The 24,703-nt window shown below is 35.3% G+C and overlaps 2 protein-coding genes across 6 annotated transcripts in view; one reads left to right on the top strand and one right to left on the bottom strand.

Annotated features, from left to right (window-relative positions):
* The window catches only part of LOC120782852, a 16,011-nt gene extending 8,992 nt beyond the window's left edge, over positions 1 to 7,019 (bottom strand). For 2 of the 4 annotated variants that reach the window (XM_040115379.1, XM_040115381.1), the window contains exon 1: positions 6,914 to 7,011. The gene's annotated coding sequence lies outside the window, so the exon portion shown is untranslated. Of the gene's footprint in view, positions 1 to 6,469; positions 6,510 to 6,913 lie in introns of those variants that run through there. The other 2 variants (XM_040115380.1, XM_040115382.1) reach the window with 2 other exon arrangements.
* Positions 7,020 to 10,583: 3,564 nt separating this feature from the next.
* The window catches only part of LOC120782560 (protein pellino), a 117,105-nt gene continuing 102,985 nt past the window's right edge, over positions 10,584 to 24,703 (top strand). The window contains exons 1-2 of one of the 2 annotated variants that reach the window (XM_040114893.1): positions 10,584 to 10,928; positions 11,862 to 12,057. In XM_040114893.1, coding sequence (XP_039970827.1) covers positions 12,047 to 12,057 — 11 coding nt within the window. In that variant the 5' untranslated portion in view covers positions 10,584 to 10,928; positions 11,862 to 12,046. Of the gene's footprint in view, positions 10,929 to 10,993; positions 11,169 to 11,861; positions 12,058 to 24,703 lie in introns of those variants that run through there. The other variant, XM_040114894.1, reaches the window with a different exon arrangement.

Here is a 24,703-nt window from a genome sequence, read left to right as displayed (position 1 = left end):
ATATATATAAATCTTCTGACCGTGTGTTTGTAATTGAACTGCTCCTAAACGGCTTGACCGATTTTGATGAAATTTTTTGTATGTGTTTAAGGAGATTCGAGGATGGTTTAGATTCACAATTTGGTCCACTGGGAAATGTTTTTTTAAATACATTTTTCATTTGTAATTAATTGCTAATTTTGGAATGTTTTACATTGGATCCGAAAGATTGAGGTTTGAATATTGGATACTGCGATGGTAGTATCCAATATTCAAACCTTAAATTGGCGTAAATGTGCAATAAACAAAATGATGCCAAAGTAGAAGGCGACATCTGTAGACAAGTTTTCATAATGTGGACAGAGTTGTTCGCTCTTAAGTAATGAATTGGGTGATTCAATATATCTATGGGTAGCTATATCTATATATAAAGAAGAAAGTTGTGTTAGTTGCACCATTTATAACTCAAGAACGGCTAAACCGATTTGGCTGAAAATTGGTGGAGAAGCAGCTTAGAACCAGGGTAAGGACATAGGATACCTTTTATCTCTTTATGTCAAAATTTAATACAACTCATAAATACAAAAATTATATTTCAAATAATAAGCATTTGCTTAAAACTTATGTTTGTAGGAATCATTTGAATATATGCGTACAATTATAAATAGATTCTTCCTCAAAAATAATACTTTTGCTAAGTATTTGGATTAGTAGAAAGGAACTACAAGCAAATACGAAGTAAAATAGATTATAACTCGCTCAGTAATCGGTCGTTGAGTATGTAATATACCACGTGCATCCCAAAAGGCTGATGTTATAACCTTTTCAGCCGGTTTTTTCGTCTTTCCACGCCTGAGAACTGGTTCATCATGTGCAGTCCACTAGAATCACTGTCGATTGGACTGCAGTGGGAAATGATGGAGCTATAGTTCTATCACTGACGAAAAATTTCGGCTTTTTTTTTTGTTGGATTATGAACTTGCGAGGCACCCACTTTGCACAGAACTTTCGCCTCTTTAAGCTTAGCAAATATCTTTTCAACGGTGGACTTCCCTGAGCCCAAATTCAACAGTATTTTCCCCCAAAAAGCAATGCTTTGTTAACACTCGAAATGCCTCATGATCCATTTTTTTAAAAACTAACACACGTTGCTTCATAAAAATAATATATCTCATTAACTAATAGTTATAATCCAACCAATAGAAATCATATAGTAGTAGTAGTATTATCTATGTATCAGCCACAATGGACGGGTCCTCTAGTAATGTATGTATGTATATCTATATAAACTACTGCATCATAAAAGCTTCCATCCATTCATGCACTTCTCAATTTCATATACATAACTCTGTACATATATAAGTATATACATATATCTTCATATATACGTATGCACTCCTGCGTGCACCACATTTCTTCCATAATTTCTTTTTAATCCTGTTGTAGACTTGAATTACTTAAACCTGAGCAGAATATACTTTTAATATCATAATAATATAAAATATATGACATACGATAATTAATGGTGCCTTAAACATTATTTTCACACCTTGTAAAGTGGAACAGCGACGGTGCTATAACGTCACGACGACCGAGTTTCAGCGCTACGCGGGGAAATGGTGGCAAGCACAGTCTACAAAATCCATATACATATGTCTGTATGCGTTTATGTGCGTAATACGAAAGGAATCAGCGTGAGTGCGATATCTCAGGCGAAGCTCTTAAATCGAAAATTGAGCATGCAGCGTTCGAATAAACTAAGTTGATTCAGATTTTAAGTATACGCACACCTATATACATGAGTATGTATGTCTGTGCAAATCTATATATTTCTACATGCTTCTAGGCGCACACCTAGTAAGAAATTAAGAACGTGAAAGTTTATTGTTTTAAGGCCATACAGGTTTATTCGTAAAGTAATAGGACTGAGTCGATTAAAAAATAAATTATTGAAACAAAAACTTTGGTCACACGAGTCACCTCCCAACACGGTCTTCCTCAGCGACCTCTTCCTGGCCCTCCAAAAAGGTCACCGAAACACACCACTTCCTGCTAAAGCAACATCTGGGTAAACCTGCTTGATCATATTAAACGTCTCTGTCGCAGATTTACCGTGTTTCACACAGAATTTAATCGCGTACCTTTGCTCTAACGAACGCTGCATTTTCGGCTTGCACCGCTCACAGAAACACGTCGCGTCAAAATGTTTGTTCTGACTCTTCAGGTGCTTGGAGACAACTGACCAGCCGCTAGCTTAGCCAGGAACGCCCTATATCGAATCCAGTCGGTGCGCGCACGCTCCGAAGTACAGTCGCGGCGGAAGAAAATCAGTCCTATTACTTTCCGGACAAACCCTGTAAGTCAGTTATCTTCACGACGTATTATTTAAGTGGGGCTTCTCTCCTAAGTTTAAAGGTAAAATACAAATACTATTTATATGACAAATCCCGCCTTGAATCCCGTCTTAAATCTGAATACTTCTTGGTACGATCAGCCTTTGTCAAAACATTGTCTAACAGCATCTACTCCAAAGTCCTCATGAGCGGAACAAGGAAAAAGGAAAGCTCTATCGTCGCAGTTTACAGCAGCTGCTTAGTCGGTACACCTCAGTAGTGCGTTGCGATTTTTTACAATGGATAAAACAATCGAACAAAGAATTTTTCTCAAATATGGTGATTAACTTTATCAAAAACATCAACCTACGAGTGGTACAAAGTTTTCAAAGACGGTCGAGAGATCGTTGAAGACATGCCACGTTCTGAACCAATGAAAATATTAAAAAAGGAAGGGATATGTTGCTAAAATCTTCAGGCAAGCGTTAGAGAGATGGCAAGAGAGCTCGACATCTCTCGCGAGTCCGTTCGTCCCAATAAAGCTGATTTTTTTTTCAAAAAGAGTACCGTAAACAGGTCTCTTTAGACATGCTTGATCGTGCGAATTCCGATCCCACATTCATGGAGATTTTTTTAACTGCCGATGAGACATGGGTTTATGAGTTTGACATGTAAACGGGAAAAACCGAGCCGAAACCAAAAAAACCACACTATAGCCGCTCAAAAATCAATCCATCCGGCGAAAACGACAGGAATTGTGGAAGAACAATTCATGGATTTTACAAGATGATTATGCACCATCGCATCAAGCCACGACTGTGACCAAATTTATAGCCAAAAACATAATGAATACCATCGAGCAATCGCCGTATTCACAAGATTCGGTTTCGTGTGATTTTTTCCTTTTCCGATGAAGAAGCTGAAGGCCATTCCAAAAAGTGCTTATTAAAAGTTTTTAGAGGACTGGAAAAATCGTTGGCATAAGTGTATTACTATTTGTCGGATATTGAAAAACAGAGCTATTCGCCTACTTCTATCATAATAAGGAGTATTCTCCGGAACTTGTAGTCACAAAGCTAATTTAGGCAGAGTTTCACTCCATTTTCCGATTTCTTTGATCTATTATGGGAATAAGCAATTCCGCTAGTGAGATTGTGTAAAGAAACTGAGCGATAGGAATGACTAGATAAATTTAGTTATGAACCCGGCAAGTAACGGCCGTCGAAACTGCAGCACATTCAATTTCATTTGCGCGCCATACATGCCGTGCAACTCTTAAGGCCTTTGCGGGAGAAAGAGATTAACAATCACATATACCCGCGACTGTGCAAACTCATAAGTTACAACGACCAACCTAGCCTCAGCATACTGATAAATATAGACCCTAATTTTCGATAAATGTCCTCCATGAAGTCAGAAGATATTGGGTAATCGAAAAAGTCTTTTCGTATTTTGTCAATAGATGTCGTTGCAGTCGAATATCTCCAGTGCTACCAATCACATTGTATCATACCATATATGTAGTGTTGAAAAGGTGAGATTTTAAGCTTCACGTAAACAAAATAAATTAAATGTGGGGAAGTTGAAAAAAGTTACAGCTGTTTAAAAATGAGTGAAAATAGTGAAGAAATTCGCTATATTTTGAAATTTTTGTATTAAAAAGAATGAAATTTGTTAAGTTTACGGAGACGATGATGCTGTATCAGTTCGTGTAGCAAAACAATGATTCGCTCGCTTCCGTTCTGGAAATTGAAAAAGTCGATGGAATTATAGAAAAGATTGGCCAGCACCGTCACATAAGCAGCCATGGCATTGCTAAGAAACTTAAGATTAAGTTTTCAACCATTTAAAAAAGGCTGGCTACAAAAAGAAGCACGATGTTTGGGTACCACATGAATTGTTTGTGAAAAATTTAGTGGACTAACACGAATTAACATCTGCGATTCTTTGCTGAAACGAATGAAATCGAACCATTTCTGAAGCGAATGGTAACAGGAGACGAAAAGGGGATCAAATGCGACAATAATGTGCGAAAAAGATCATGGTCAAAGATTGACGCCTCGAAAGGTTATGACGAGTGTTTGGTGGGTTTGGAAAGGAATCATCCACTATAAGCTGCTTCAGCCAGTACGAACGATTGATTCTACATTTTACTTTCAACAACTGATGAGATTTAAGTAAGCAATCGAAAAAGACGGCCAGAACTGATCAACAGAGAAGGTTTCGTCTCCCATCAGGACAACGCTAGACCACACACATTTTTGATGACTCGGCAAAAACTGGGTGAGCTTGGCTGGGAAGTTTTGATGCATGCACCATATAACCCTGACCTGGCACCATCGGACTACCATTTGTTTCGGTCAATGCAGGGCTCCCTTAATGGAGTAAAGTTGGCTTCAAGAAAAGCCTGTGAAAAATAAGTTGAATTTTGATTAGAAATTCGAAAATACTTTTTCGACTACCCTATATTATGCCTTAGTCCAAAGCCCTTATTTTCGCTACAAGGTACACACCTGCATAAATATTCCTCATGAAAATAAAGTGTAACGTTGGTGGAACCCAAAAGAGGCCTTATTGTGAACTGGAAAGGTGTTGCGCGAAAATGCGTTGGGCAAGTGTGTTTATATTGAACGTCGCGGACCAGAGTGGCTTAGTGGCTTGCCGTTACATTAACGTTCGCTAACAAATTGCGGCGAAGAAAGAAAAACCAAAATAAACACGTAGCGTGTCCAGTACAAAATATAAATATGTATGTAATGATTTATGTACATATGTATGTATGTATGTATTTGGGAAATATTGTCGAAAATATTGAAATACGCTTTGCTTTTGGCATGTGGAAAATGTGATTTCCAAATCGAGCGCTGCTGCCGTCGATCGTGCGTGATTTGGAAATGTTTTGAAATGCATTCGAATTGAAATGTTTTCGAAAATAAAAATTGCAACGCAGATGAAATGTGTATGACGGAAAGGAAGTCGTTGCAGACGGCGGATGCGTGCATATTCGGCATTTTGTAGGAAAACGTGTATCGTATAACGGTTGAGTTTACATTTTGCGTCGCGCCAACGATCGTGTTATTTACATACATATTTGTATATGTGTGTTTCCATGTATGTAAATATGTATGTGTGTCAGTATGCATATTTTGACGTTTGCCTTCACAGAACTTTTTGCAAATCAATTTATGATAAATGCGTCTAAATAAGTTTGGGTGTGTGCACGTCTGTGGGTGAGTGCCCACCATGGACCCTGACAGCACAAACGCCCATTTCGAGCACAATGAACTTTTCACTAACGTCGAAATTATTGCGAATTTCGAAACACGCGCTGGCGTTCCGCATGCTGGCGCAAGGAGCGCGGCATTACGCTCGATCACATACTCACATACATACATACATACATATGTATGTATGTACACACATATATAGTAATGTCTATGTGCACCCGCTGTTACAACACTGCTGCGTGCGAAATGTTCACCTTTTTCCAAAACGTTTTTTAATTAAAAATTTGAGTTTTTTTTATTTGCTGCTGCTGCTTCTTCTATGTGTTCTTCTACCCCACTTAACTATGAGGTAATTCGTTTTTGAGACTTTCACACTTTCATTCTTTATTCGTGAGTTTTCGCCAATTTATTTTTATTTATTTCGAATTTCTTGTATTGTTTTTGTTTCAAACGTTTCTCAACTGCTTGCCACATTCGTGTATACACAATGGCCAACAACAAAAACACACACGTGTATATGTGTGTATGTATGTACATTTGGCTGTGGCTGTACAAGCACACACTTTTTGTTTCCACTTTTAGAACAAACCATAAATTCTCTCCATTTAATACAACAACAACAAGTACAAAAATGCCAAGTAGCAGCAGAAATAGCTGAATAATTTCAAAACTGTGTGCACTTTCAGCCAACGAAAGCACACATACACACACACGCGCGCACTTTTAAATATATGTATATCGCTTTGTGGGTTTGTGTGTGTGTGTTCCATATATACATATATATAGATTTTTATGTACTTAGGCACGAATGGTTATACACAACCGACTTTTTCACAATATGCCAGACAATTTCGTTAATTTCCAGCACTCATAATCCCTTGAAAATATTTTTTTGTTTTCGAAAACTTTTTTGAAAACACTGTAACCTACTCAATAGCCTTCGGAATTTAATGCTTTCGAGTGCAGTGCGAGAGTGTTGTGTAAACGTTTTTTTACTGCAAATGATTTTTCACATTTCACTTTTCAATTTCACTTTTTAACATTTCGGCGAACTTATTATAGTTTTGAAAAAAAATTCAAAAATATTTCAAAAATTTTTTTTAAAACTTTCGGTGTGTTTTATTTTTGAAAAAATAAAAAAACTCAAAAATTTCTCAAAAAAATTTCAAAACTTTTTCAAAATTTTTTTTTAATTTTTTTTTTTATTTTTTTTTTTGCTTTAATATTTTATTTCATAGTAATTTTTTTAGTTTTTCCACCCTAAATTTCAAAATTTTTCCATTAACTTTAAATTTTTATTTTAATTTTTCAATTTCACTACATTACACCGCCGCCCCCTTCACTTCCCCACCCAATTCTGCGCTATATACCCACCGTTCAGGTATATTTGTATGTGTATGTGCCGTCGTTTTTACCGTTTCAGCACCAACAACCGATCCATGCCGTACTATTGCACGTCGTCGTGTGTTCTCGCCGTCGCCCAAAACTTTTCTGATCTTTGCAATTTATAATGAAAGTCTTCGCCCTCTATAACTGTAACTGTAGAAGAATCTTTGTCTGAGGCTGCGAAAGCTCTCAGTAGCGGCTAAGAGCACTTCGGTTCCACGACCATGCCAATTCCGCTGACAGCGCTATGCCTCGTGCATTTATTTACAAAAATCTCCGTGTGCGTCGGTGTGTGTGTGTTCGTGATGTCCCAACCGTTTGGGGTTGGGTGGTGATTTGGTTAAGCATCTCTATCTCTTGTCCGTTGTTTGGTATTTTCATTTTGTTCATAGCGCTTTGCTAAATTGCCGTTACGCAGTGGGAGATAAAAATAAAAAATGTTTCCTCATTTTCTCAACAAAATATTGAAATCAATTAAATGAAACTTAAATTGAAAATGAAAACACCTCGCTCCTCTTAGTTTTGCTAGATTCGAGATGCTATGTTCGAGTTGTCCGAAAGTGTTGTGGCTGCTGATAGGGAGCGCCGGTGTTTGACGCCGAAGGTACTTTGGTCTAGGTGTGTGTGTGTGTGTCGGGTAATGGGTCTGCTCTCTTTCTGTCTTTTGGCATTTTTATGACCCTCTCATGGTTTAATTGCTTCATATTTTTTAAAGCCTTTGTCAGTTCTAATTTTCAACAAACATTCGAATATGTTTCGAATACGCTTTTGACGGATGAATGGTGCGTTTGATGCAGATGAAAAATAAAAATAAACATAAAAGAAGCAGGAACTTCAAATTTAATTAAAAGTGGAAGCGAAGACATTCAAAAAGAAATCAGTTGAGAATCAGAAACTGTGCTGTAAAAAATCCAAGACTTAAACTACTATTAAGAATGTGAGGCCTATCGGTCGAATTCCATGAGAAAAGAGAAGACGAAGCACATGTTATCTCGTCGAACCGAAAATTCTATCAGGAAGTACGGGGAGCAGTCGAATTCCATTAGAAAGAGAAGTTGAAACACACGATGTCTCGAGTAACAGAGATCTCTATCAGAAAGACACGTGGTCTCGAGTAAAAGAGAATTCTATCATAAAGTACGACGAGTTCTGTTAGAAAAGAGAAGTCGAAACACGAGTAATCGAGAATTCTATCAAAAAGTACTTTGACTAGTCGAATTCCTTTAGAAAACAAAATTTGAGATACACGTGATCTCGAAAAGCTGGAAATTCTATTCAAAACTAGACAAAATCCTGAAATTTCTCTTAAAAAGAATTCAAGCGTCAAGGCCAGAGCATATTTGAGTTGGGGATTATTTTAAGGAACTCGAGTAATTCCAACTTCCAACCGAAGAAAACAAAGAAAACAGGATTTGGAAAGGCCCTTATTTGATAATAAACAAAGTTTGAGGTCTTCTCACCGTTGGGAAATTCGAACAGCAGATCTCATCTTTCTAGGTACAATCTTAAGACAACGGTATCGCATCTATAGTCGATGAATCAACTGTAAATCATCACGCATTGAACTTAATCAGATTGTGTACTAAAGTCAGAAGAAATATCGTTATTCAGAAAACCTTTAGGAGTTTCTGTCGATCAAACTGTTTATATCATCTGATCAAATTTGACCCGGATTGACAAAAAAAATACTTTTGCACGTGTTTTAAAACAAATTTTAATTATCGCTTTTAAAACGATTAATAAAATTTCTCATAACTTTTCATAATCCTCCGTTGAAATGACTCTGAGTGCCTTAAGCGAATTTTTGTCGACTTTCGAATCATTTTTGAAGCGTCACTCGGTTGTTTATACGACAGTTTTGATGTTATATTTTTTATTAAGGTCGTTGGTATATTGACAAGCAAAGTTTTTGCAAAAGATTCAGCCACGAGTCTAGCATTCACACGCTTTATACCCGAAATATTAACCAAAATGCACTGAGTCGATCGATAGGAGATATTGAGATCCTCTGATAGCTATCTTGCTGATGCCAACACGACGATTTTCAAGCACTGTTTCCTTAACATTTTCAACTGTTAAAACTTCACATGAGCATTGAGAGAGGTTATAATAGTCTCGGAAAAAATATTTTTATTGATTCATGTACGCGCATTTTAAATGGACAAGTCCGCGTCAAAGCTGATCAGATGGCATGGTCTTTGACCCAGAACCTTTCTCACGACAGTCGGTTCTACGTAAGTGGAACGGTTCCGGATTTTTTATCCAGACGAGGACTGTCAACTCGACAGTATTCTACCGCTACAGCAACAACAAAAATATCTTTGACCCAGATCTCTCACTTCTTGGTTGCGGGTCAGTTAAATATATCTTCGAACGCATTTATTTTGGTCCCTTAGAATATTCCATAAATCCCCCACAGCTTTTGTTAACCTTCAAATTTATACTCCATTAATGAGGTCTGATTTGATTAGCGTTTATATGGAATTGTTCAAAAATGTCAAGTTATTTATCAGTTGAGGCCAGGGACCCTAAATGCGCAGGAACTGACCATCTGTTATTTCAAATATTTATTTTATTTAAGATACCAAAATTCTAACCTCAAAAGTTCGTAGACTTTATACATAAGGCCTGCTACAACTTGAGGCACAGTGTGTTTATATTTGCATAATTTTGAAAATACTCCTTTCAGCTTTGCACTGAAGTATTTTCATAAGACGCACATACATACATACTTATGTGCACATAAATATATGCATATACATATGTATGTATGTATATGAATATGTTTGTTTATTAACAGTTTGCATGCGCGTACTTTTTGTTTACAAATCCTTGCCTTTATTGCATATCTGCACACCTAAAAAGCACCGAAAATCAATTTCGACAATAAGATGTTTATCAAAATAATCCAATGACTCAAAGCTTCCTCGAATTAAGTACGAAAACAAATGCATATGTACATTTGTATGCATATCGCTTGCATATACAAAAGTGTGAAGCCACAAATCTACACGTAAATACACAAACACATATATATACTTCTGTGTATAAACACATTCGCGTGTGTATAATAAATCAATTAATTGTATAAACAAACTGAATTGCAGCAATGTACATTTATTCTGCAACACATTTTCAATTTCTTGCGTAAACAAAACGAACAAAGTGATAACAGCGGAAATGTCATATATAATTGAAAGAGTTTTGAGCGACATCTGCAGGAATTGTTTTGTAATTATTCAAATAGAGAACGTAAAAACTCGCAGAGTACGTTTATCATAAAAAAAATAATTGGAACATGTATAAGTAATATTACTGTAACTTAGTCTAGGCTGTTTTATCACGAGCTAATTGTTAATTAATTTTTTTCAGCTTGAAAAGGCATATAAATTTAAATTTTCAATTTTTAAAAAGAGTCTCTGCAGAGTTGCTCAGACAAAGAATATCAACCGTGAAGTTTGTGTGCACTGAACACGACCACAGCGCAATTGTCAAGTGGCGGCACAAAACGTATGGTGAAAACTTTTCCTGTTGACAGTTCAGCACACAAAGCAACAACAAAAAGTTTGTGTGGTGAAGTTACCATTCAGTCTTTAATTTTCTTCGGAGTTGTGTTAACGTGTTTTGGGGATCACTGCGTTAAAATAAAATAAAAATATAATATTTATGCATATGAAGTTCTCTTCAATTAAAATACAAACATTATAATAAATATTTCATTATAATATTAAAGCAAACGAACACGAATGTGGATTACGCGTCGCAAAGGAAGAATTGGAAATAGGTTTGCAATTCGAATTCTACATATGCCTGTGAAAAGAATTCAAAACGCAGAAAAATCGAAGCAAACAGCAAGAAAGCAGCTTTAAAACGCAGTGCACACCAATTCGGAAATGAAGTGAAAATAAAAAGAAGCGAAGCAAATAAATAGTGTGAAACAGCAAAATAGAAGCTGTTGAAGTAGAAAAGAAAAAGTGCATTCGCTATCTCATTGCAGTTTTGTGTGAGTTTTCTTGCATATATGTATATTCATATATTATTGTTGTTGCATATACCAGCATTAACTGAAGGTTTAGTGCAATTAAATTAGAATTTTCCGGTCGTGTTGGCAGTGAAATTTTTTTAAAACGTTTAATGTTTAAGTAGCAGGAGAAGTTTTTAATTTAACCAAACGAATCAAGTTTTTCCTTTTACTGAAAGAAAGAAATCGGTGTAGGCTTAAAAGTGCTAATTAAATTTAAAGGTAAAGAAAACGGTACAGGTATATGCAGAAGAAGGCACGAAAATACAGTACAATAGAATAACGCAATGCAATGCAAATAAATTCTAAAGAATGAAAATATATCTACAAAAGCATTATAAAAGTGTTCGCAAGTGGGGGTTGTACTAAATAACAGCCGAGGAAGGACAATAAAACACAAACGCTGGTGGAAACATTTTTGTCTGCTACTGTGCTGACTCCCGCAAATGTTGGTGTCGACGGTGGTGGAGGTGTTTGGTGGTGGTAGATTGGAATGGCGGCGTGAAATGAAGGCGGCTTTGATTGCGGCATTGTTGTTAATAATATTGGCTACAATGAGCTGTTTGCAAAGTGTTTAAACGAAAAAAAAACATTTATCCGCATAAAGATAAATATATTTTGTTTAGTTAAGAAGTATATATAGAGATTCAGGGCTTGTTCTTTATATGTATGTACATATGTATAATTAAAGTTTAGTTAGTTTTTGGAAATTTCTCAGTAATTTGTTTTGTTTAATAGTTTCTGTAGTTGAGGTCCCCTCCAATCTTTATGGGCAAAAGCAAACGATTTAGGCTGATTGTGTTTTTATTTCATTTTATTTAACTTTTTTTTATTTTATTTAACTTTTTTTTTATTTTAAACCCAAAAAGCTTCAGACCCGTATAAAATTTATAATTTTTTTTTATGGATTTATAGGCTGCATTGTACACCGTCCGTTCAGTGATTTTCATTACCTACGTAGTTAATTGCAGTAATTCCGTGCTTATTAAAAATAATTCAAAATTAATTTCCGGCGCATTAAAATATTTTCAAAGCTGGATTATAATAAATCCGACGATATTGGATCTCTACAGGAAAATAATTCTGGAGTGACCAACAAAATGGTGAAACGGTAAGTTTGATTAAAAATATATTTATAAATAAAATACAAAATAAATTACTCTTAATAAGGCACGTTGTATATTGAAGTACGTGCTAAAGTGTGCCACTGCAATCAATCAAATGAGCGTTATTACTTAGAATTAATTTGCAGTGATGTTTAGCATATTCTACAGGAAATTGAAAACTATGTAATTATTAGTGTCTATTCACAATTAATCACTATAACATCGTTGTGCTAAACAAGTCCCGCCTCTCTATTTGTATACTTAGCCCAATTAAAGAATTATGCTTTAATACGATTGACTCAATTAGATTGCAGTTCAAATACAGCTTTATTGCAGGTACCTGTGTAAATTCTTGTATAAAATCATTTTTTATTGCCACATTCATACATTTCTACATTTATTTAGGTTAGTCAAGTAAAATTGAAACTTCTTTGAATGTTGATTTCGTTTAAATTTACAAAACACGCTTAACTTTCTTATCGCTCGAACGATATGAAATGATGTGCAATGCTAGGCTAATTGAGTGTCTGGATTTGATCATTATTCGTGCCATTGTCCGATTGTGTCAGCAGCTGGGGTCTATGTGCGATTTGTGATACTACGTCTTTAATTTATGCATTATTTGCGCATATACGAAGTAACTGTGCACTTGAGTTTTATTGTGAAATGTTAAGAAAATAATAAATAATCGTAAAGAATTGAGAGAGTCGCAATATGATTGTTTAAACTTGCAATTCTGCAAAAGTAATATTTGTTATGCAGTTAAGTGTGTAAATTTTTATTTTGATAATTATTTTTGTAATTTGGCAAGTCATTGTCATTAGACGCTTGAAAATGAAGAATAATTGGCATGGCTTTGAAGCGCATATTGGTAGCTAGAGAATGAAATTTTTTGAACTCTTGGAGTAATGGTCGATAGCTAAGTGAAGCACAAGAGGCAAAATTCCGAGTTAAAAATTTAATTTCCAGTATTTAATACTAGTTTCGGAATTACGAAATAGATTTTCTATTTTTAATTAGGATTAAAAATTAAATTTTCAATTTCAAACATCTTGGATTTGGAAAACAATTTATTTTTTAATTTAATAATAAAAATTGAAGATTGAACATTTTATTTTTGATCCCAAACATTGGATTAAAAGTTGAAAATATTTTTTTTTAATTTACAAATTGCAGTAACAAACCAAAAATAATTTTTAAATTAAAACATGGAATGAAAAAATATAAAAAGTAAGGAATTAACTGAAACACTATAATTAAAAGCAATTAAATATAAACAAGACAATAATAATAAATATGAGCCAAACTGTTTTAATATTTTTAAATTATAACCAAGTTGGTAGTATAAAGCAATGCGAAAAATTTTAATTTCTAAAACAATTATTTTTTCAGTTTGGGATTATTTTTTTTTTATTGTTTTCCTCAATTCGTTATTTGAGTTAAAAAATTATAAATAACCCGATTTTTGGGATCTTATTTTTCATGCCGTTATTTGGGCGTAAATTTTTTCCTGAATCGGGTATTTAGAATTATAAATTTTAAATATAGAAAAAAATTAATAATAATAAAAATAAAAACTAATAATAATAGAAATAAAAATAATAATAATAGAAATAAAAAAATATTAATTGAAAATAAAATAAAAATTATTATTTTTAAAATAAATTAATATTTAAAAATAATTTTAGTATGAAAAAAATAGTTATTTTTAATTAATTGTATATAAAAAATAATTAATGTGTTAATTAAATGATTACTTTTAATAATATTATTGACAACATTTGTCACAGTCCTAAATTTTTCTTGCAATTATATATGATTTTTTTTTTAAATTTATTTCCAATAACAATTTCTACTTAACGAAACTACATTTACTTCTTCCACATCCGATTTTCATTTTAATAATCCTTCTAAAGCCTAAAAGGCGAACCATTCGAAAGCATAATTCCTCTTGAAATCCATCAGGTCCATTTGTTACCATCTCATTTGGAACATTCGGAATAAGTTTGTTTTACATGCAGTGCGTCTGCGGAAATTAACGCATGCGCTGCTGCGCCGCAATTGCAATACAATTCAACTTAATCTCAAATGCGTTTATATGCCGCTACATACATATGTACATACACACATGCAAACAAAAATATACAAAGTGTGTGTATAAGTATCATAAAAATGCATTTTGTGCATATCAGGGTGATCCTAAAACTGAAACACAAAAACAAATAACTCCTCCGGTGTCCACGATTTTCATAAATGAAACCGAGCTATCAATTTGAAAAGAATTTAGAATTTTAGAAATTGTTTTGATTCTACAACATGGTGTCTCAAACTCTATTCAAGCCGGCGTTTGCCCTAAATCGCAATAAAAATCTATATTTATGTCTTTACTATAACTGTAATTATGTAAAAGTAGTAATGCTCGTATATTTTCCACCTGCATTTAAAGACCACCCTACCCAATACACTAAGCAATGCTACCGAGACCACGAAAATGTAGATTTGTAAGCAGCTGCTAATGTACATATTTTTGTTCGTCCAGAAGGAGTACACTTTATTCTATGCTGTCTTCCTTGTTTTTGACTTTAAATTTACACTCCGTGTATGCCTCAGCAGTGCGCGGCAAGCTGCAGTTGAGCACCCAAAATGACGTCTAAAGTGTGTAGGTATCCAAATGTTGCTCCAAAAGGTGGGATAAATATAGCGTACTCTTGCGTGCTCTTTTTGTTGTTTATTTTGTTTTCGTGGATTTGTTTTTTATTGCCTACTTTGTTGTTGTTTTTGCCTTTCTTTGTTGCAGCTGCTCCAACTTTTGGCTGGCGTTGTTGCCGCCGCTGCTGTTTACAAATTTTGGTGTTCTTTCTGCGGTTGATTGTGCTTGTTTTCCATTTTACTCCTCCTGAACCCGCACAAAGAGTCGGTTGCCATTGCAATACATGCACAATTGCACCTTACTCGATTTTTATTTTGTTGAAAAAGATTTTTTCTGTGTTTTTCTTAAAAAAAAATTTAATTTATTTCTATGTTGTTCTTTCGTGTATACACACACACTTGCATATACTTATGTAGGCATCCAAACGCAGCTTGTTTTCATTTCATTCCGAAATTGTTGCAACTATATATGTATGTATGTACTTGCTTCCCTCTCCTGCCAGCGGATTAAATTATTGTCTGATCGCCTTGTTGGCCACGAAAAACGCGTCTTTTAACCCGTTTTATTCATTCATCTGCGGTTCATTTACCATACATATGCACACACACACTTCCATACATACTTACATACATACAACAACTTTTAAGCGCTTGCTTTTGACCTATTCCATTGACGATTGCCCGCGTAAAGGCAATGAAATAATGAATTTAATGCTCATCGCATTCAATTGTTGCTTTTGTTGGCGTAATTGTTATGTGTATGGTTCCTCCCAGTTGTGGCTGAGATTTTGGTGTTTAATAATCATTGGACACGCTGCATTTATATTTAAAAATATCAAGAAAGTCATTCGTAATTAAAAACTATATAAACAGTAATCCATTTCGAGGTTCCCGTTAAATTATCTGCTCACCGAAGTGTTCTCTTAATAAATCCATTGATTGTTGCAATGTGTGGTAAGTGGCGCCGTCTTGTTGAAACCAAATGTCACCGAGATCACGAGCCTCACTCATCAAATAGTCGGTCATCATGGCGCTATAACGGTTGTTGTTGTTTTAACGAGTATCTAATCCCCGTTAGGATGGTTAGGGTCACTTGTGTTGTGGTCGACGTCATCTAACGGGAGGCCCAAGAAACTTGCTGTTTCGACGGGGTCGGACCAGAGGGAGGAGGGTTTTAGATGAGTAGGGTTCGTAGGGCATGCAAAGAGGTGGTCAGTCGCTATAGCGGTCGCCATTGATGGTTATGTTCTCACTGGTATTCTTTTTGAAGTAATATGGACCACACCAAACCGTTGTTTTTTCTGGATGAAACGGGCAGCTCTTGAATCCCTTCAGGTTGCTCTTCCTCCCAAATGCGGCATGTTTTGCTTGTTTACGTACTCATTGAGCTAGAAATGGGTCTCATCGCTGAACAAAATTTAGCTAAAAAACTTCGGATATTCTTGAAACATTTCAAGAACCTATTGAGCGAAACGATGTCGCTTGGGAAGGTCAAACGGCTTCAATTGTCACACAAGCTATATTTTGTACGCTATCAATTTAAGATCGCGCCGGGTCGTTCCGTACGCCGTTATATGTTAAAGTGATCCGATCTGTTTGTATGACAGCTATATGCTATAATGGTCCAATATCCGCTAGTCCAACAAATAAGCACCTCCTTAAGAAGAAAAGGACGTCTGCAAAATTTCAGATCAATATCTCAAAGACTGTAGGGCGAGTCCCGGACTTCGATTAATCGACTCGGCTTCTTATGGTGATCATTTCTGTATATGTATACAAGTAGTATATGCTTTCTAGAGACTTCGCTCTTTTCTCCTGGATGTTTCAAAAGGTACAGGGTATGCAAATAAGTTTTTGCAAACATGTAGGGTTATGTTATTTAAGTCCGTACTTTTCTAAGGGTTTCAAAAGAATATGAAATACACACATATAAAAATACCTCATTCAGGCGAATGCACTCAAACAGCTTCCGGCAGATCGGTCTAGGTTTTCCCCCCCACAAGCGCTTCAACTGTAAAAATATGACTTGCTTATAAAGCAATAAAAAGATGAGTAACGTAAGCTTCCAACGTCAACTTATTCGTAATGCAGCAAGAAGATTAGAAAAAACACCGACTTTTATCTACTTCCCTCGGAAATTCACATTACGCGCACTTCCTTCGGCTCAAAAGCCAACATTACGTTAGCACACTAACACTTTGCACTAATCCATAATTGTTTGTGGCAGCTGTCTGTCCATCTGACTGCCACTTTGGCTTACTTGTTAGGTGTCTTCGCTATTTCGACATCTTTTCATTCACGCCTAACTGCGAAGACCCGCTAACTGCGCATCTTTCGTTGCCCAACACCATTTGCTGCCCGAGTAACCGTGCAAATGCTATTTGCTTTGGTCGACTGTTGACCCGCGTCGTCAGCGCTAACGCTGCCGTCGCTGCTGGCTACCAAATCCACCCGAAACAGCACTGCAACGCCAACAAACTCCCGAGCCCCACACACACGCGTACACGTGGAAGCTGGCTGCAAAAGTAATTGTTGTGACGGCAATGACCTGCGGTTAATCAAATCTCGAGCTTGGCGCGCACATTACTCGCAACAATCGCGTCCATCCCCATGTGCCGCGGCGCGGTGTGGTCGCGCATTTAATCTCATCTCCACCACACACAACAAGACGACAACAATAACGACAGCGGCCAGCCGATTGCTTTGTTGCGTCTCATTTGTGGCCTGTTGATTGGTAATTGAGTCTAGCACGAACGAAAGTTAGGCAGACTGCGCGACTGCAGCCCCAACTCGAGCAGCCGCGCAGCACGTAGCAGCACCGCAGCTATAACACTCATCTCCGTAAGCTTTGTGTCGGCTCGTCGGTCCGTCTGTCCGCCTGCACACCTTGTTGCTGCGCCGTTGCACTTGTTTCCATTTTTCCTACTGCACGGACAATTATTGTTACGCTGCCGCTGTGTATATGCATGTGTGTGTGAATGGCATGATTTGCACTCGTTTTCTGAAACAGTTTAATCTTTACACATTTTCGAGATGATTTGCTGATTAAATTGTTTGCTATAATCACATGCTCCACTCTCCACACTCCGGCACAGCGTTCCACTTTGCCCCACACGCTCTCTACACCGATCTCGTGGCTTGGCTTGGCTGGATTTGTAGGCTTTTGTGGTTTTGGCTTGGTTGTTTTTGTTTACTTGATAATTAGATTTGTATTACGTGCAGTCATGCACACACACACACACCCCTACTCACTCGCCTGCATTTCCAGCCGAATGTCTTGTGTTTGCTGGCGGGAGGTGTTGTTGGGTTCTGTTAGTTTATAATGGCTGATTATTTTATTTGCGTCTGAAAGTTATAAATTCAAAGGGGAATCTACATTTGACTGTTTACTTTCCGCTTTCTTGACGGGGGACCACAGAATATTCGCTGCTTAAAAAATATTTTTTTTTATCCAAGAAAAGCCTTCGACCAACAAAATAAAATAAAAACATTTTTGAGCATTATACTTTGAAGTATTTGTTTTTTTTGTGTATTTGCAACAGAAAGCCAAAATTCCAAAGTACTCCAGTACAATAACAAAAATTGGAGAAGATAGCATTGCGTTAGACAATAATTCATTGCAAATTTCGTCTTACCTAAAAAAAGTTTGCCATGCCAGAGCTTGACTTGTTGACATACATGGTACATACATATGTATACATATTCTATAGTGTTTCGGTATCGGCGGCTCCGAGAAAGAAACATTTTTTATTTAATCATTTATTGTTATTTTATTTATTTTTTTATTAGATCTTTAAAGTTTTCTCTGGGTGTTACAAATTTGAGGGCAAACTTTAGAGGTTGCATGGGTTTCACGTCTTAACATTTTATTCAATTGTCTTTTTTAATTCTATAACTAACATCTCTAGAAGATTGCCCTAAATTTCATGTTGATCCGAGTATTTGTTTTTGAAGATACAGCCTAGAAAGGTTCCGCACACGGGAGATCAGCTATATAGTCAGTAAAAACTTCAAACGCGTTTTCTCGAAACTGTTTTCAAAGTCAGTTTTCAAGATTTCTCACGAACTACTTACGGGGGTATTCTGGTCTAGAATAATATTTTTAATATTTTCAAAGTTTAACTATTCAAGAATATGTGTACAAGAGGATTTTTCAAAATTCAAATTATTTTCGGAGATATAGGCATTTTTTCGACCCGGCATCCAAACTAGTTCGGCCGGAACTAATCGAACAAAAGACCACGCGAAACTTTAAACGCGTTTTTCTCAAAACTGACTTTTTCGGAACGATACCCACGATTTCTCAGGTTCTACTGGACCGATTTACTTGAAATTTTTATAGAGTCTTCTTTATAGGCTTGTCTATGGTTGGAACTAACCCTACTCCCAAATTTTTATTATTATTATTTTTAAAAAATTCGAAATAGTCAGAAAAAGTGATCCAAAAAAGCTTTTTTTCAGGCAGTCGTCATTTTGTGAAGAAAATTGTTTCCCCACTTTTCCGTAGTTCCGGCCATTGCGACATTATTCTAGATTAATAATATTTTTTTTTTTGGTTTCACATAAATAGGAGGGTTGAAATCATGGGTATGGTCACGTGGAAATTTTTAGAGACCCCCCACTTCGTCAGCTCATAATTTTTTAAATTTTTTACTTTTTTGGTTTTTAATTTTTTTCTGTACTCTTTTAAAATTAACAAATAACTAATAAAAAAACTGGATAGTAAAAATATTAATTGCCCTTTTTTTACGACACTTTAAAAATTACCTGAAATTCATGCTTCTAGACCAGAATACCCCCTTAATGGATTGTCTGCGAGATATATTTTTCCTTCATCTAATACCTAGTATGGATGCCGTGTCATAGCGGAATCGCAATAAATTGCAAAGCTGATGAGCTAACAAGGAAAGGTACCCTAGAACTGCTAACATAAAATGGGAGTGGGTCGGTGCTCCCGCATCCTCTTGTTTTCTTCATAAAGAACTACATATAGAAGTCCACATGCGACCTCTTTAGATCAGCCATCTAATCTAACCTAACGTAATACCCAGTTTATGGTTTTAAAGGATCGTCTCAGTATGACCCTCCGAAAATCATTTCGCGACTTTTTTTTTAATGTTGAATTTATCTAATCAATCGTTCAGGTTTTTTGTCATATAAATATTTCATGACTAATACAAACTAATTTTATTTATTTTTATTTATTGTGTTTATAATAGTTAATAAATTGTTGAAATCACACGTACAAAAAAGGTCCTGTACGATTTCCACGATTGCGACCGCAATTTTGATCTAAAACAAAAATTTCCAAAAGATTATTAATCTTTAGGAAAGTCGCTATCGAATTCGGCCCTTTTTTTCCACACTTTTTCGTAGAATAACATATGAAGATTTAAAAAAAAAATCGAAAAAGCTTCCATAGCGCGTAAGCGAATGATGTTAAAAATATTCCGTTCCCACGACAGTGGGGTCTAAGTAACCGGAACGGACCCGGATTTTTATTCGACCTCTGACTGTCGACTCGGCAGTATTCTGCCGCTACAACAATAACGTTAAAAATTTTCTCTCCAAATTGGGACAAAATATCTTTGAGAGTGAAAATTGTCGCTGTAGCGACTGTAATTATTTGAATTTCGATTTCAAAATTTGAGAGAATGTTTATTGCATGTTACCATCCGGAAATGCAACAAAAAAAAAAAATCATTTTTCGAAAATTTCACACTGAGACGAACGCTTAACTAGAACACGTATTTTTTTAATTTTTCTCCGAGGGACTGCCGGAAATGCCGTCGTAATGGCCGAGTTTTGAATATTTCTCTTAAAAAATTCAAAAATTCCACACAAACTATGTATGTTTGGAATAATAAAAAGGTTTGAATAAAATATTTAATTTTTTATTTGAAACAAAAAATAATGAAAATAGGCTGTTTTTTGCTCGACGAAATGCATGTAACCCCGTAATATATGTACATGTGTATAAAAATTATTCGAAAACATTGGTTTCCAGATAAACGCTAAGTCAGATCATTGAACAAAAATCAAAGAAAAAAATCGGTATTAATTTAATATATGCATATAAAATAAAATTCTTTAGAACTCTTAATAAACGGTCAATTAAACATTGTGACACGACAATCACATATATTTTCTACTGTATGATTTATAAAACCCATCAATTAATCATAATTTTGTGTCACATTAAGCCAGATGCCAATAAAATTTGTATGCCAACAAATATTGCCTACATTTGAGCGCCATGAAATTAAGTGCTTTAAAGCATTTATATATTAAAATAAAATTTGGAATGAAAAGTTGGGTCCTACCGAGGGATGTTTCGAAGTAGAATTTTCAAATTTGTAATTACTAATTTGTATAAATTTATTTCAAAACTTTTTAATTCTCTCTCGCAGTACTTTTCATAAGACTTCTCGACTTTAAATCTGAAAATTGTATTATCATAATTATACTGAGAATTTCATGTTGGAGAGCAATCAAAGAGGACCTAATGAAATGACTCATATTTTACAATAAATTCTATGTGTTAGAGATTTCAAAACAAATGTTTCCTACATTTCGGCGCAATGAAATAAGCGTTGAATAATTAAAACCAAAAAGTTTTCTTAAAGCTAACCCCTACTTAGAAACCCTTCATAATACCCTTATAACCCTTTAATATTCGTTGTCAAAAAAGTCTTGCGGTATTTTCGCTAGTTGGCGCTGAAAGCGCGTAGTTCTAGTTTTATTCGTCGCATCGGGTCAAGCTATACCTTTTTGGAAAGCTCATTTCACGCTAACACGTGTTTGATTGTCGTTCGTGAGTTACATGGAGCAAAACAAAGAGAAAATACGGCATATTTTACAGTACTACTACGATAAAGGCAAAAATGCATCTCAAGCCGCCAATAAAATTTGTGCAGTTTATGGACCCGATACAGTGTCGATTTCCACCGCACAACGATGATTTCAACGTTTTCGTTCTGGTGTAGAGGTGGTCGAAGATGCTCGCTTCGCTCCGGAAGGCCTGTCGTCGAAAATTGCGATAAAATCGCTGAATTGGTCGAAAGAGACCGGCATAGTAGCAGCCGTAGCATCGGTCAAGAGTTGGGAATGAGTCATCAAAAATTCATTTTAATTTCAATAAAAAAAATCAATAAAAATACCGCAAAACGTTTTTGACAAACCATTATATACGAGTTTTCAAAAAAAAAAAATGAAAATTAAAAAAAATAGTTGTTGAAAGCCGCAAATGGTCATTATTTTTATCTATTATAACAATTCAAAATCTTAATAATAACCTATACTATCTACTTGGTATATTATTATATGTATTATATGATATATACTTACAATAAATTCATATTTCTGATAAACATCAAAAATTATAGAGTCTTGGGTTTTCAAAACAATATAACCATATCTAATTTTTATTATTTTCTGAAAATGAAACCGTAAATATCTGCATACAACCTTTATATATTTACAACTTGTTTTTGTGTATACATTTATAGCCAGATTACTTATCTAGCAGATTTTATATTTTTCTCGAAAACAAAACAAATTGTTTTTTTTTTGTGAATTGCACTCCTTATCGCGTTGTTCCCGCCCTCCGCGTTAGAATTAGCGCTAAAAGCGGTCTATCAACTGGGTCAATGCACTGCTCTATCTTTTAAATATGTATGCTGGAAATTGTACTTCGAAGTCACGTACAAACACACGCATACATACACACAGATAGACAGATTCGATAACGAGTGCTCTTAACCTCTGCCAGCGTTGTAGGTACATACTTGTACACCGTCTCGATGCTGACGATAAGTGCCAGTATAACAAAGGTATCCCTCGCATAAGTACATACAAACATACATATGTTTGTATATAGATATATACATGTATATAGATCTGTGTACTTGCTCGCTAAACTAATCTAATCAATGAAACAATCGTCGAAAACATGCATTTTCTTTATTGAACGCCAAACTCACCGCAATGCCCCTCCTCAACGCACTTCCATGTTTTGTTTTGTATTTGACAGTTTGACTGTCGTAAGTCGTTCGTTTTTCCTTCTTCTTTGTTGTAGTTGCCGAAATTTGTTTTGGAGTTCGATGAGATGCGTCAGACAGCGGGCCACGGCTGTTCAACTCTCCAGCAAATCCCAAGCAATTTACACTTGAGCCAAGGCGGTGATTTCGTTTGACTGCTTTGTTTTTTCGGCTTACGGTTTTATTAGTGTAATTTGTGACTTAAGTTTTTCTTTTATTACTGTTGTTATTGTTGTTTTGTATAGTGAGCGCGCTCGTTGACCTGAGCAAGTGTTTCTTTGCACTAAAAGTTTCGTTGAAGAAAATAGAGAATAAACGCTTGCTTGATGTACCCAAAATATATGGGGTATATAAAGTCGCCACGTAGTTTTTAACATGCCGCAGAAATGTCGGAGACTCTATAAATCATATGCAAATTAGTCCCTCAGTTTTTGAGATATCGATCTGAAATTTTGCATACCTCCGTTTCATACCAAGAAGTTTCGCATTTGTCGAAATCGACGGTACTGTACTACTATAGCATATAGTCGTCATACAAACTGAAAAATCAAAATCAAGTTCTTCAATAGGATTCCTATTTATATGACAAGATATCTTCAGAAAATTTGGCATAAATTATTATTCAACCTAATGCTATAATTCCGAAAATATTGTTCAGATCGGATCGTTCAAAAACAAATTCTTATATGGAAAAGTGTTTTATATTACGAGATAGCTTTACGAGATTAAGCATGAATAATTGTCTAAGAATTTTTAAAAATATTACTCAGCACGGACAACTATATCATATAGCTGCCATACAAATTGACCGATCAAAAACAAATTCTTGTATGGAAAACTTTTTTATATGACGAGATAGCTTTACGAGATTAAGTATGAATAATTGTCTAAGAACTCGCTACAATTTTTGAAAAAATCGTTCAGTTCGGACAACTATAGCATATAGCTGCCATACAAACTGACCGATCAAAAACGAATTCTTGTATGGAAAACTTTTTTATATAACGAGATAGCTTTACGAGATTAAGCATGAATAATTGTCTAAGAATTCGCCACAATTTTTGAAAAAATTATTCAGCACGGACAACTATATCATATAGCCGCCATACAAAACGACCAATCAAAAACGAATTTTTGTATGGAGAACTTTTTTATATGACGAGATAGCTTTACGAGATTAAGTATGAATAATTGTCTAATAACTCGCTACAATTTAAAAAAAAAATCGTTCAGTTCGGACAACTATAGCATATAGCTGCCATACAAATTGACCGATCAAAAACAAATTCTTGTATGGAAAACTTTTTTATATGACGAGCTAGCTTTACGAGATTAAGTATGAATAATTGTCTAAGAATTCGCCACAATTTTTGGAAAAATCATTCAGCTCGGACAACTATATCATATAGCTGTCATACAAATTGACCGATCAAAATTAAGTTCCGTGTATGGAAACTTTTATTTGTTAAGGGTATTACAGAGTTATCGTCGTTTCTTGTTATTTTATGTTTTGCAATAAAATAAAAATAATCATTGTTCAAGTAAATAGTAACGTAAAAAATATTGAAATTAGTCACCACAGTTCCACTAAAAATTTAGTAAAAAATTTAAAGCGCTTTAAAAAGTTTAGCATGAGCTTGTATATACATACATATGTACATACGTATGTATATAAGTAAACATCCACACACTTACACTCACACCGGTAGTATCCATTCATGCTTATCCAGCAGCTGCAACAAGCCCTCTGCATTGTGGCACTTACAATATTGAAGTTGTCTGTGTGTTTTGTTGCTTTTCCATCTATCTGTTGGTTATTGCTGTTGTTTTTACTGGCGTTGTTTTTGCCTTTAGTGCCATTTGCTGCTTGGCTTTCATAGTTTTATTGCTATGTTGTTGCAGAAATAAATCGATGCTGCTGACCTAAATATGAGTCAGCGATAATAGAAGCAGCAAGTGCTGC

This window comes from Bactrocera tryoni, chromosome 1 (assembly GCF_016617805.1).
Source record: "Bactrocera tryoni isolate S06 chromosome 1, CSIRO_BtryS06_freeze2, whole genome shotgun sequence".
Lineage (NCBI taxonomy): Eukaryota > Metazoa > Arthropoda > Insecta > Diptera > Tephritidae > Bactrocera > Bactrocera tryoni.
This window is presented reverse-complemented; position numbering and strand designations above follow the sequence as displayed.